The sequence below is a fragment of the Aquarana catesbeiana genome, linkage group LG07, assembly GCF_042186555.1.
Source record: "Aquarana catesbeiana isolate 2022-GZ linkage group LG07, ASM4218655v1, whole genome shotgun sequence".
In the NCBI taxonomy this organism is placed as follows: Eukaryota; Metazoa; Chordata; class Amphibia; order Anura; family Ranidae; genus Aquarana; species Aquarana catesbeiana.
Genome location: NC_133330.1, coordinates 63,238,611 through 63,253,577, shown reverse-complemented (window position 1 = coordinate 63,253,577; position 14,967 = coordinate 63,238,611). Strand labels below are relative to the sequence as shown.

Genomic DNA, 14,967 nt, shown 5'->3' with positions numbered 1-14,967 from the left:
CACACATCTCTCAGGAGCACAGGCACTGAGGGATATGACGTCAATCGCCATGGACCAGAAGTGGCAGAATAGAAGGGACACCATAGCGACAGTTGTTACTGAGTGAGTAAAAAAAAAATGTTTTTTCCAAAAGTTGTTGCTCACGGAGAATGCTGTGGATTTATATAAAGTTGATTTTATGGGTGGAACTCCACTTTAAGTTGGCCATTGGAGCATTTTCCATCTTCTCTAAATACTTTTCTTCATAAAAACAACTCGTTTAACCAATTGTCCTTACAATTGGTAGTACAGAAAATGTCGCTGTTTTTCAAGCTAGAAACTTCATGCTTTTAGCTTTCAAAAAAACCCCACAGAGTAGCTCCCAACATCACTAATGGAAAGTTCCCTTTTCTCTGATGCCAGTGGTGATATTAAACCCTCAGTTAAATAAGCTGCATATTCAGTAAGTAATTAATCATTTAATCCTAGCCTATGTTCCAGTGTAAGCTGTTGCCAGGACTGCTGGCCCAGGTTTCCTGTTTCAGGATGACTCCTTTCTCCTGCAGCATCCTAAGGCGTCACACTGGAAAACGGGGACTAGAGTTGTCTCCCTACACTGTGTGCATCAAAAGGAACACACAGCCCCACACCCTAGGATGGCAAGGCACTCTCCTGCAGGAAACTGCCTTATGGAAATATTCTGCAATCAGACTAAATTAATCTGCTTATTCTTTCACAGCACCGTAGGAAAAAAAACAGTGCCAGAGTTCTTTCAGAGTTTGACCCAAACCCTCCACTACAAAGACCTATCTGATGCTTCTCCCCCATCAGCCACAAAAGAAGCCTTTGGGGGGGGGGGCGAAGTCTCAGCTTAGTTGCCTCTATGCCATACTTCTAATAGTGCTAGAAAGGAAATATATGAAATCAATTGGTAAAAATAACTGTGTCTGAATCTGGAGATTCAGAAAATATGTATTGTTGCCTGGTAACATAGAGAGGAAAATGGGATCCCTGGAGGTGCAGGATATTATAAGATTCTGGTAGATGGCTGCTCAGTAGACTATTTAGAGGTCTGGATACCCTCATATTGATCAGAAGGAATATAGAATCAAAGTGTGCCACTCTATTTGTGGGGAAAAGGCCCATGGCCAAGGAAAATTAAGAGACCGTAAGAAGCACAGGTCTCTTTAACCATGTAGAATATTTTACTGAAGATTAATGGTAACCCGTCAAACTCTGAGATTTGCAACCCTTCTCCCTAGCCTAATTACACGTATAAATCCATGCAATAGCCTCTGTGAAGTGCCCACTCTGCAGAGGAACACAGCCATTGTGATGATTCAATATAAAAAAACAACAATCACTGCACTCTGGCCACTACAAGTTCGCTAATCGGTTGAATCTCTACTAAAAGCTGTTTTGTTACACGTGTTACCTTCTCTTGCTACACATAGCAATCAGCCCTAAGAAATCAAACTTAAATCACTGAAATGTGTCGGGTTACCATTAGATTTTCAATAAAATATTTTACATGATTAAAGAGATAGATGCTTCTTCTAGCCTCTGTACTCATGTTGGCTGTGGGCTTTGCATCTCTAAATAGAATGAAGTGATCATTATTCTACATTCCTTCTTGCCTAGTAACATGGAACTTTGCCATAGTAACACACCAGCAATGTTTTGTGACTTAAAGCTCTTTGTGGCAACAGACGCGAACATCTTTCCTTGTCCAACCAAAATCACTCTAGTAAAAAAACAAAACTCATCATTTTTGTGAAGAAACAGATAATCTTTTTACCTTTGTTTCAAGACACACCTTCATTTTAAGTCATACCCCATCATATACAAGCCACGCCCACTTTCATTTTTTGTTCTGCTTTAAAAGAAAAAACTCTCCCACTTATCTGCCCCCATATATATATATATATATATATATATATATATATATATATATATATATATATATATATATATATATATATAACATGTCTGAGGATTGATCAGATCTTATCATTATACAAAACAGCCTTTCTCAATCAGGGTTCTGCAGGAGTTCCTTGATCAAAGGACAAATTCTGCCTTGAAGATAATTATCTCTGAAACAAATGATGGGGGGGATTCTTCCCACTTGCCACAAATGTAAAAAGCATTCTTCCTAGAGCTCAGATTAATGTACCATGAGCTATAGATATCATAATTATTAGCAGGGGTTCCCTGAGACCATAAAGGTATTCCATGGGTTCCTCCATGTTAAACAGTTTGAGAATAACTAATCAAAATCAAACTTTCAATACGGTATATGACACAGGAAAAGTAGTTCACAACGACAACATACACAAACAGAAGTCATTAATCCTAACCAGATATTCCTTGGTCTCCTGTTCTGTATTCAGAAAATGTATCTGCAAGTTCTACCTAATTTGTTGAAGACTAGCCTGCCTACAACCATCTTTATGGACATCAATTGCAACGGTCACAGCCTGGCTTGAAAGGAGCTGGGGGGGGGGGGGGTGGAAAGCAAATGGCATTCAGGCATTCACCATTACCTTACCCATTGACATGATTAAGGTGACCTCAGAGTTTATCCCACCAACACAATTCTATTTATCCTGTATGCCATAGACCTGCTATGAATGTGTGCATAATTCTTTGATCACACCCTAAAGGAAGATGAGGACCTGTGCTTCTGATTGATATAAGCATAATCTTAGGATTGGGGAGGCATCTTGTGAAAAATCCTTTTAGCTAGAGGCAAATGGGTAAGAGGTTGGGTGAGTATCAATCCCTATACGTGAGCTCCAAGTACATGCATTAAACCCTCTTACTGTTAAATAGCCCATGCCACATAATTTTTCTCAGCAATTTCCAAAACCTGGAACACATTTCCAACCAAAAACTCATTGACCATTTTATAATAACATATATACTGACACATTATTATTACCAGGTAACCTACCATGTCTCTAGACAGTGAAGAAGGACAATCTGCAAAGAAATTCATATTGATGAAAGTACATTTAAGAAAAGCCTGTTTCTATAATAAAAGAAGAAACAATAAAACCGATTTGGCCTGCTATAAGCTGAATGCTCCAAAAGGCTGCTGAATTATGGCAATATCCATTAGTCACGCATAGCAAATATGTCCTTGTGCCAACTGACATACTGCCAAAAGTAGTAGGTCTTCCATCTTTACATTTGCTGCTTTTTGCTCTTCCAAAGGCTTTCTTGCAAAGTCAGAGAAGTCCACCATTTTTGTTTTTCATCATGATTAGTGGCTCTTCACCAGTTCCGTGAAAAGTTCCCTTGTCCAAACAGGTCATATTCTTTGTACGAGATGTAGTCCTTCAAGGGATTTGGTAGAGGAAGGAATGACATAAAAACAGGACAGCGCAGGTGAAGTCGCCCCATACATTTCCTAATCTTCAAGCGGCACAGATGTTTCAGTGAGCGTGGATTTGCTAGAAAAAACACCACATAATGCTTGAGAAGTCTTCAAATATTCTGATATAATGGTCATAAAATGATTACATATTATAATAATTTTTTGTGTCATACAATGAAGCTGTCAGTATGTTGTCAACAACCTTCATGCAAATGCTTCCTCATTATGTACAATTCCACCAATTATACTGTGGACACGAGGAAACGCACTTTAAGGCCAAGAAGTACATCTGACCATCATACCTATAAGGTTGTTGGTCTTCCCATTCCAAAAAACCATGGGCATTAAAATAAAGTTCCACCCTTCCTTTGTGGCTGCAACAGCCTCCATTCCTTTGGGTAGGCTTTCCACAAGATTTTGGAATGTCTGCGGGAATTGGTACCCATTCAACCGAAAGAGCGTTGTGAGGTCAGGCACTGATGATGGACAATATTGTCCTGGTTTGCCATCTGCATTTCAGTTTATCTCATAGGTGTTGTGTAGGGTTGAGGTCAGTGCTCTGAGTAGGCGCACCAAACTCATCAAACCACATCTTTATGTATTTAGCTTTGTTCTAAAGGGGTACAGTCATGCTGGAAGAGAAATGCCCTTTCACAAACTCTTGCTATAAGCTTTGAGCCCTGCTGGGGACATTGGTTGAGCCCCATTGGTTAAAGTGTACCTAAACCCCCCTATCTTTTTTTAGCCAAGGAAGCTGCTATCTTTGTCTCTGTTTAATCTACAAAAGCCATTGGATGGTTTGTAAAGTGTAATTGAGACAGCACTGCCTAGGTATACAAACACACAAAAATAAAAACAAATCAAAACTAATGTGCAATATAAGTGCTCAAACAAAAGTCCAATAATATTAAATAAAGAGATAATTTCTTCCGCTGACATGCGGGGAGATGTGAAGTGTTTCTTTGCTTCAAACAACCTCCACATGCAATGCTCACTCACCTCCTTACAAGACCCCGCTAGGGGTCAAACATGCCTTGTACTGTGTGCAACTCATTGATAATACATCAGAAAGGTCTCACTCAGTTGCGACAAGATTCCACCGCCAGGCTCCACCTCTACTAGTTTCACCACCTCACACGTGGCTTCATCTGGAGGAATGAGCCAAGCGGCTATGGCGGGGCCAATTTATAGCATACATAATGAAAAAAATTGATTACTGTGTATATAATCATCTGCGGCATTCCCAAGACGCTCACGCATGCGCAGTTGTAACACATCGTGTCGACAAGACACAGTGTGTTTGCATGGCGCGCTATAATGACAGACTTCCTGGAAAAAAGCCGGAAGTCGACGCTTTGTGATAACTTCCGGACACGGCCTAGGTAAACAAAGGACTTCAATAAAATGGCCGAAAAACAGACATATTACCATAATGCAGAGATAGAACCATAGTGGAAGCGATATCTTGCCAGATATCTAACATACAGCATAAAAATACTGGGAAATCTCACTAGAAATTGGCAATATTAAATAAAAACATATATAAATGATTTGCATCAAGGATATATAGCAATAAAAAAGAATTATACTAGAAAACATAAAATGATTTCACTATGACTCTATGCGATTTAATATAGAGTCATCCATTATAAATGCTCATGAAGTGCCATTTATCTCAACTAAGAAGATAATGGTAGCGATTAATTAGATATGATGAGGGAATGACATGGTATTTAAAAACATAATCTAATACTAAGAGGTGTTAAACTAAGGGAATGATACAGTAAGAAATATGACGTTTAGAAAAAACTGAAAATCATAATATTGAGTTTGATATTAATTGTTTCATAAATGATTTTTAAAAATTTTTCTTCATGAGCATTTATAACGGATGACTCTATATTAACTCGCATAGAGTCATAGTGAAATCATTTTATGTTTTCTAGTATAATTCTTTTTTATTGCTATATATCCTTGATGCAAATAATTTATAGATGTTTTTTATTTAACTGCTTGCTGCCCGCCCACAAATCAAAGTCAAATGACGGCAGGACGGTGTGGCTCTCGTTCTTGGATGCCATCATATGACGGCGTCCCAGAATGGCCACTCTCGTGTGCCCGCGGCGATTGTGGCCGCGCCATGTTGCTAGGATCCCGATCTCTGTAAAGAGCTGCGCCCACGGCTCTTTAACCACGTGATCGGCTGTGTCTCTTCCTTGTTTACATGTGATCATCAGTGCCCTGATTACAATATTGCAATATAGAGTCACAAATCAGTGCCCACCAATGCCAGCTATCAGTGCCCACCAGTGGCAGCAATCAGTGCCCACCACTGCCCACAAGTGCCACCAATCAGTGCCCATTAGCGATGCCAATCAGTGCTGGCAATCAGTGCCACCTATCAGTGCTGCCCATCACTGCTGTCAATAAAGGCCCATCAGTGTCGCCCATCAGTACCGCCTATCCGTGCCGCCTATCAGTGCCCACCAGTGCCGCCTATTAGTGCCCATCAGTGCCACCTAACAGTGCCGCCTATCAGTGCTCATCAGTGCCACATTTCAGTGCCCATAAGTGCGGCATATTAGTGCCACCTAATCAGTGCCCATAAGTGCCACCTCATCAATGCCCACCAGTTCAGCCTATCAGTGCCGCCTCATCAGCGCACATCAATGAAGCCGGAAAATAACTTAGTTACAAAATTTACTGACAGAAAAAAAGTAAAAAAATATATTTTTTACAAAATTTTTGGTCTTTTTTAAAAAAAAAAATCCCAGCAGTGATTAACCACTTCAATACCGGGCACTTAGACACCTTCCCGCCCAGGCCAATTTTCAGCTTTCAGCACTGTTGCAATTTGAATGACAATTGCGCGGTCATGCTACACTGTACCCAAACAAATTTTTTATCATTTTGTTCCCACAAATAGAGCTTTCTTTTGGTGGTATTTGATCACCTCTGCGGTTTTTATTTTTTGCGCAACAAATAAAAAAAGACCGAAAATTTCGAAAAAAAAAACAAGTTTTTCTTTGTTTCTGTTAAAATTTTTTGTAAATAAGCACGTTTTCTCCTTCAATGACGGGCACTGATATGGCTGCACTGACGAGCACTGATGGGCACCGATGAGGTGGCACCAATGAGGTGGCACTGATGAGGTGGCACTGATGGGCACTGATGATGGGCACTGATAGGCGGCACTGATGGGCACTGATGGGCACTGATAGGTGGCGCTGGTATGCGGCACTGATGGGCACTCATAGGTGGCAACGATGGGCACTCATAGGCGGCACTGATGGGCACTCATAGGCGGCACTGATGGGCACTCGTAGGTGGCATTGATTGGTACATATGGGTGGCACTGATGGGTACTTATGGGTGGCACTGATGTGTGGCACTGATGGGCACTGATAGGTGGGCACAGATGGGAACTGACAGGTGGCACCGATGGGCAATGACAGGTGGCACTCATAAAACATATTGGGGGCATTGCTGGAACAAATTGTACCCCATGGCCATCCACATGTGCCCAATCTGTCCCATTTGTGGGCACTGATTGGCACAGATTGGGCACATGTGGATGGCCATGGGGTACATACCTGGCCATCCACATGTTGCCCCTTCCCTGGTGGTCCTAGTGGCGATCCCTGGTGGTCCAGTGTGGTGATCTGAGGGGGGGCTGCGCTGATAAACAATCAGCGCAGACCCCCCCTGTCAGTAGAACCGCCGATCGTCTCTCCTCTACTTGCGTCTGTCAGACGCGAGTGAGGAAAAGCCGATCAACGGCTCTTCCCATTGACAGCGTGATCAGCCGTGATTGGACACGGCTGATCACGTGGTAAAGAGCCTCCGCTGGAAGCTCTTTACCAAGATTGGTGGAGTGGTGTGTCAGGCTGACACACCGCTCCACCGATCGCCGCGATGCGCGCCCCCGGGGGCGCGCAGCGGCATTTTATCCTGCTGGACGTCATATGACGCCCAGTCAGGATAACGGAACCACTTCCCGGACGTCAATCTGCTATAAGGTGGGCGGGAAGTGGTTAAATACCACCAAAACAAAGCTCTATTTGTGTGAACAAAATGATAAAAGATTTGTTTGGGTACAGTGTAGCATGACCGCGCAATTGTCATTCAAAGTGCGACGAAAGCTGAAAAATGGCTTGGGCAGAAAGGGGGTGTAAGTGCCCAGTAGGCAAGTGGTTAATATTGCCAATTGCTAGTGAGATTTCCCAGTACTTTTATGCTGTATGTTAGATATCTGGCGAGATATCGCTTTCACTATGGTTCTACCTCTGCATTATGGTAATATGTCTCTGTTTTTCGGCCATTTTATTGAAGTGTCCGGAAGTTATCACAAAGCGTCGGCTTCCGTTTTTTATTCCGGAAGTCTGTCATTATAGCGCGCCATGCAAACACACTGTGTCTTGTCGACCCGTGATGTTACAACTGCGCATGCGCGGGTGTCTCCGTAACGCTGCAGCTGATTATATATGCGGTAATCCATTTTTTCATTATGTATACTATAAATTGACCCCGCCATAACTGCTTGGCTCATTCCTTCAGATGAAGCCATGTGTGAGGTGGTGAAACTAGTAGAGGTGGAGCCTGGAGGTGGAATCTTGTCACAACTGACTGAGACCTTTCTGATGTATTATCAATGCTTTTAAAACTTTTTAATAAATGTGAGTTGTATATTAGCTGGGATGGAGAGGTTAATTTTTAATCCCTTGGATACTGCACTGTTGGAGGCACTTTCTGTTTTTTTCCATGTGATTTTGAAACTACCGGCAGCTAATGTGGATTACACAGGATTCAAGTCTGAAGTAGCACAGTGGAAGGAACCCTTATCAGATATAGATTATTACTTGTGTCTTGAGAGTCCGACAGAGGTTACCAAGGACCAGTGAGGATTTCCTGAAGGGAGAGTTGCACAGAGTGCAAGGCGTGTTTGACCCCTAGCGGGGTCTTGTAAGGAGTTGAGCGAGCACTGCATGTGGTGGCGGGAGCACTATGCATATGGAAGTTGTTTGAAGCAAAGAAACACTTCACATCTCCCCACATGTCAGTGGAAGATATTATCACTTTATTTAATATTATTGGACTTTTAAAAAAACTAAATAACTGTGGGTCTCTTTTTTACTTATAATGATATATTGAAGATATTACTCACTTGTTATGTAGTGGATTTCAGGCCAGAGCTCCTGCTTCATAAGAGTATCTTTCAATTTACAGCAAAACTCCACATGGTCAACATAGTCTAACATGACTCGGACCACATTACCAGAGAGGTGCCGGAGCCAAGTAAGGGTTATGACCTCGCAGAACTAGACAAAGAAAAATGTCAGGCATAAGTAACAGATTACATCCCCTTCTATATGCTGTCCAGAACTGTACCACCAAGAGACACAGACATTAAAAGGACTATACCTAAGTGATTGTACTGTATGTCCACTCATAATTTTATTGTTAATGATATAAAATATGGCAAGTGCTTGGAAGCCCTAAAGAGTGAATATTTGCTTTTATAAAAAAAAGTATAATTTCAAGTTATAAAGAATCAGTATAACTTTAGGCAAAACGTATTTTTTAGTTTTGGATAGAGTGGAGAGGGATTAGAACCCCTGTAGTTTTTTTTATTGCTGTCTCTGTCCCCATTAAAGAGATTTGCCCTCTCATTTTGTCCTATTTACCATTATCATTGAAAGTGAAAGTAAAGAGAATCCCAAATTTTGGGTTGTCCCCAGAATAGTAATAGAAGGGAAATCTTCCAATGGGGACACTAGTTCTAGTGACCTGGGGCGCCCCCCGGGATTTCCTCTCACTTCCTGTTTGGCTATGGCACAGGAAGTGGAGGGAAATCTTCAAAATGACATGGGACACAGATGGTGGGATAAAAGATCTGACAAGGGTTATAGCCCTCCCTTGCTCTATTCAAATAAAAAAAAAATGTTTTGCCTATAGTTCTATTTTAACGTTACTTTAGTTCTACTTAAAAGGGGAAGTTCCGCCTATTTACATCCTCCCCTCCCTCCTCTTCCACATTTGGTACTTTTTGGAGGGGAGCGGGTACCTGGTTTTCAGATGTGCCCTGGCAAATTGAGCTGGAAGTTCACCCCCCCTCTTTCACACACAGTCTATAGGACCACTCACAAGGTGCAGCCTGGCTCGCACATGAACAGTACGAAACTGCCTGCGAAGCCACAAGGCTTCACTGGCTGTTTCTCTTACTTAAGATGCCGGCGCGCCTGCACCTGAAGCCGATTGAAGAATCGTCTCGGGTGAGGACATCGCTGGATCCCTGGACAGGTAAGTGTATATTATATTAAAAGTCAGCAGCTACAGTATTTGTATTTTTTGAGGGGTGCCTGGAGTTCCTCTAAGGATACCAAATATGTTCAATTGCAAAAATAAGGAAACCTAAAGAAAAGTTTTCAAGCAAAACTATGCAAAGAGGAAAATGGAATATTCTCTTGTGCGTATCTGATATGCAACAGCTGTTGTAGTTTGGCCTTCTAAAAGAAGCTAGTTGTCTGACTCACCAGCCTGCATCACTGAGCCACTGGCCTGGCCTGGAATAAGTATGAAAATAAGAATACTGACTTTCTTGCTTTGCCTATGTGTCTTAGGTCATTGATTCAGAAAATAAAGACAGTAGGTCAGCTCAGCATAACAGCTGTAGGTAGAACTTTAAGGAGGTGAGCAATGGCAACCATGTATTTCTGCCATGACATATTTGCTTACACTTACATGTGGGGTATAGCCTGCATGTAAGTTGGGCTAAATTTGTGGGAGGAGTCTGGGGCTATATAGCCTTCCTCCCCTGCCAGGTCCAGCATCGGCTCATTCTCCTGGCTGTGTGGAACAGTCGGCGTGGCGTCATTTCCGGTTTGTGCACGACTTCCGGTTTTCGTACAGCAGGGGATCCCGGTGCATCTTGTGGCTAGTGGGGTGGCCATTCCGTTCTCCTTTGGTGGGCGCTCGGCGGACGGCAGTTGGGTCACCCAGGCTGTGGGAGGTAGGGGAGCGGTGGAACTGTCCATGTCGCGGGTGGCTCTGGATGGACTGGGATGTGGTATCCAGCTACAGCTGGCATAGTATTCGGGGGGAAACTCATGTGTAGGCACAGTCATTTCAGGGAGACTCCAGTCTGCAAGCACGACAGACACATGGAGGTAATGTTCATTATTGCAGTGCTGCATGGGGTGTCTCAGTTGGTGATTCTGGGCTGCTGCAGATCTCTGGGGAGGGGTAGGGGGTGCTGCTGATGGTTCCTAGTCCCAGTTTGGTTGCTGTGCACAAGTGGGTGGAGTTGCCCTGCGCTGTTACCTGGCACCTGGCAGGGGTGGTAGCAGGCAATGGGGGTGTAGGGGGTCACTGTGACTGGGCTGGGACTTGTTGTTTCCCACCATGATTACCATCATCAATAATTCTACTGACTTGGGGTACATCGAGGGTCTGCATGGGTGGGTATGCATCCATTCACGATGAGCGGTTTCAGTTCAAGTATTGCTCCATGTGGGTTTATCCTATTATTGCATATGTCAGTGTCCTTTTTTTGTTCAGTTCTTTTGTCTGTCATATTTTGCCTTCAGGTTCATCACTTATACAGGTGTTTTGTTCGCGTGGATCCCAGCATTTACGCAGATTCGTCCAGGTCACTTGTATCACGGGCAGTCAGCTGGTTGTCACGTAGTGGGTGCTGGTTCGAGGGGATGGTTTTCCACCATCAGGGCTTGGTGTAAGGATGAGGTGGGTTGGATCAATCACAGTGTTGGGTTTTCGTGTGAATTTTCATACCTTCATGGCAGGGTAAGTGCTTCATTTTGGTTTATTTCTCTGTCTGTCATATTTTACCTTTTTTAGCCTCATGGGTGATTTGTTCACATTGTCCCCTCTTTTACACAGGATCTGCATGTCTTTTGGTATCACGGGGGGGGGGGGGGGCTGCTAGTCAGGTCACATGTCAGGATCTATCACGTCCATAGATCCATACGGGCCAGGACTCATTTGTAAATGTCAATACAAGTTCTCGGCCGTATATCATATGTCATACGCTGCACGATCATTGCTTACTCACATTTTTGTTACCCATCACGCTCTGTGGGTATCGCAGCCCTGAGTGTTCACTGTTAATTGCCTGTCTTGGCGCTACAGGTTGCTCGGGCTTGCTCATTGCATTCACGTAATGTTGGTGGTTCATTCATGTGCTGTTTTTGGCACATTGCTGCACCCACGTCTTCAGTGTTAGGTTGGTGGGGAAGGGGTGTTGTGGTTTGTATGAATGATTCTTTAAGGTTTTTCTTCTCGTTTTTTCGTCTTAGATACGATCATGTCGCACGTGTCGGAAAGCGATGAATTTGCTGCTCCCTTCTACCAGTTTAGGCCAGTTGTTTGTACATAATTCGCTGACACAGATTCATGCCCTGTTAACACGCTTTTTACGTCCATGTGACAAATGCAGGATAGGATGGAGGCGATTGAAGCCTATGCATCCAGAGCGCAGGTTTCACCAGCAGCCCCAGCTCTGGTTCCTCCCAGTGCTCCCGCAGGTAATGTTGCCATTTCTTTGCCTGTGGCAGCTCAATCCCCTCTAGCGGCGTTCCCATCGGTATCTCTGGCAAATTTCATTCCTGCCAACATAAAAGACAAAAAAGACATTCTGGAAGGGAAAGATGTGAATCTAGCCTCTCTTCTGAGAGCATCTCAGGATGTCACAGAAAACAAGTCTTACGCTTGCAGGGAGGTTTTGGTTGTGCTGAAAACCAAAGACCCCAGGCTCAACCGCAAACTCAGTGTGGCAGAATTCGTGCTGGCTTTTGGCATCTTCCGAGACATTATCTGTGCGGTTAGTCCTGACAGGAGGGTGGAATTGGACTTGTATTTGCACAAAGTGGTGGATCTAGCGCACAAATATGGGGGGGTGCATATTCTACAATTATCATCGGTCTTTTTCAGCTAAGGTGGCGGCCACTTGGGCGCAGTCCCAGGTAGTTATGTGTTGGAGTAATGTGGACATGGAACTTTTTTGCGGGCATTTCATCAATCAAAAGCCCCCGGTGTGTAGTAATTGCCAGTCTTCATCACATACTTCTGCATGGTGTTCTATATTTGAGGCCCCGGGTCAGTCCGGGGTCAGCAAGCAGGTGGCCAATGTGTCCTCCACAGGGCCTTCTGGGCAGGTGGGTAAATTGGGCAGGCCCATCCATTATTTGGGTAAAGCGCAGGTGTGCAACAATTTCAACCATTCAGGATGCAATTGCAACCAGTGCAGGCTCCTGCATGTTTGCTCCAATTGTTTTAGGGCTCATCCTAAATCCTCCTGTCTGGTCAAGCCCTTTAGTTCTTCGTTACTAAGCCAAGTCAATATTTCCGCACTAGGGGCTTATTTAGAAGGTTACCCATCCCCTGGTTTCAGGCAATTCCTGATGGTTTCTCTGTTGGGTTTCATACAGGCTTAATCACGCTGCCTACAGAATCGTTTGAAATGTAAGAATCGTTTGTTTGCAAACAATAATGCTTCATTAGTGGATGAGTTGCTGGAAGCTGAAGTGGCCAAAGATTTTGCAATTGGTCCTTTTAGTTCTTCACCTTTTGGCATGTGGAGGGTCAGCCCCATTGGTGTAGTTTGTGGGAATTTTACGTCTAATACACGACTTGTCCGCACCTCATTCTTCGCATATTCCTAGTCTCAATTCACTGATTCCCTCGGAGGAATTTTCTTTACAGTAATCCTCAGTGGATTCAGCCATACAGCATATTCTGCAGTTGGGCAGGGGGACTTGGTTGTCCAAAGCAGATATTGCCGATGCGTTCAAGCTGCTTCCTTTTAGTCCTCTTTGGCAGTGGCACAGCATTAGATGGCGTGATCATTCCTACTTTGCCACTAAATTAACCTTCGGGTCAAAGAGCAGTCCTTGTTTATTTAATATCTTTTCCCAGGCACTCCATTGGGTTTTGGACAACTGCAAGGGTTGTCAGGGGATTGTGCATTACCTTGATGATTTCCTGCTCTTGGAGGACCCTGGTCGGCCACCTAAGGATTTGCAGTGTCTTACTGAACTGTTTGCAGAGTTAAATGTTCCACTGGCTGCTCGCAAGGTGGAAGGTCCAGCCAACAGCATTCATTATTTGGGTATCACACTTGATTCAAATCGTATGATTGCAAATCTGCCCAGGGAGAAGTTGGCCAGAATATGTTAGACGATTTATTTATTCGTCCGGTCCCCAGTCTGCTCGAAGAGGGGTTTACAGTCACTCTTGGGCATGTTGAACCATGCAATGAGGATTATTCCACAAGGTAGGTCGCTTGTGTCTAGATTGTTGGCCCTTTTGCCCCTGTATCAGGATGGTGACGTGGTCATCAGCCTACAAGCTGACGCACGAGCCGATCTGGTCATGTGGGACCAGTTCCTGCGTGACTAAATTGCCATTTCTTTGCTCATTCCTCAGCCAGTGAATCACCCAGGGTATTTTTAGATGCAGCTGCATCAGTGGGGTTTGCAGCTATTTTTGGTGCTGAATGGCTGGCCAGCCGTTGGCCCTTGGAGGTTTCCGCATGCCCAAGTTTGCACAAACTTCGGCATTGTTTGAAGTCTACCCAATTTTGGCAGCAGCTGTCACTTGGGGGCCAGGTTGGTCAGGAAGTTTGGTCATTTTCTTCACTGACAATCTGGCCACCGCCAAGATTATCAATAAGGGCAGGTTGGGGTCTCTGATCATCATGTCCTTTATTGGCAGGTTGACTTAGCTGGGGTTGACATACAAATTCCATTTTCAGGGGGAATTTATTAGTGGGAATTACAATAGTGTGGCCGATGCATTATCTCATTTTAAATTAGATCAATTTTTCTTGCAGCACAGGCGATCGATTTGGCCAACAAGTCTCTATTCAGCAATACATTCAAGGTGTACACCAGGGGTTGGAAGACATTTCAGGAATTCCTGATTCAACATCCTTGTAGTTAGTTGTCCATGGGACATTAAGTATGTGATGTCATTTGCAGCATATTGCCACAGCGAGTTGGCGTTATCCACTAATACCATTAAATTGTACCTATCAGGCATTCAGCATTTCAGGGTCCTACAAAATCCTGTTAGTCTGTCCATTTTTGCTGCTCAACCTCTCAAGGCCATGTTGAGGGGTATTCAAAGGTCACAGGGACAGGCTCAGGTATCAAGACTGCCAGTTACCAGCCAGATGGTCCAGGACATTTCAGACATCTTGTTGTCATTCCCTTTTGGTATAGGTCCCAGTTTGGTGCTCAAGGCAGCTATGTATTTGAGTTTTTTTGGCTTCCTCAGACCTGGGGAAGTTTCGCCAGTTAGTCGTCATGCTCCTTTCCTGGTTAAAGGAAGTCTTTACAGGTGCGCTGATCATTACACTCTACAACTCAATAACAATAAGACACGACAGGTTGGTCAGGGTTTCCTGGTGAAATATTATAGTACCAACAGCTAGTGGTGTCCGGTTGAGGTACTCGACTCACTTTCTAGGTTATTGGCAGCATCCCCGCTGGACAGCCCTTTGTTGCCATTTCCCACAGATTCTTACCTCGAAACAGTACGTGTCACATGTCAGGATCTTGAACGCAAAGTTAAACTTAAATCCAGAA

At 43.8% G+C, this 14,967-nt stretch overlaps 1 protein-coding gene across 2 annotated transcripts in view; it reads right to left on the bottom strand.

Annotated features, from left to right (window-relative positions):
* Positions 1 to 3,252: 3,252 nt before the first annotated feature.
* Positions 3,253 to 14,967, bottom strand: part of ASB14 (ankyrin repeat and SOCS box containing 14) — a 52,431-nt gene continuing 40,716 nt past the window's right edge. For both annotated transcript variants that reach the window (XM_073592249.1, XM_073592250.1), the window contains exons 9-10: positions 8,526 to 8,679; positions 3,253 to 3,437 (exon numbers count right to left, since the gene is read on the bottom strand). In XM_073592249.1, coding sequence (XP_073448350.1) covers positions 3,259 to 3,437; positions 8,526 to 8,679 — 333 coding nt within the window. In that variant the 3' untranslated portion in view covers positions 3,253 to 3,258. The remainder of the gene's footprint in view (positions 3,438 to 8,525; positions 8,680 to 14,967) is intronic.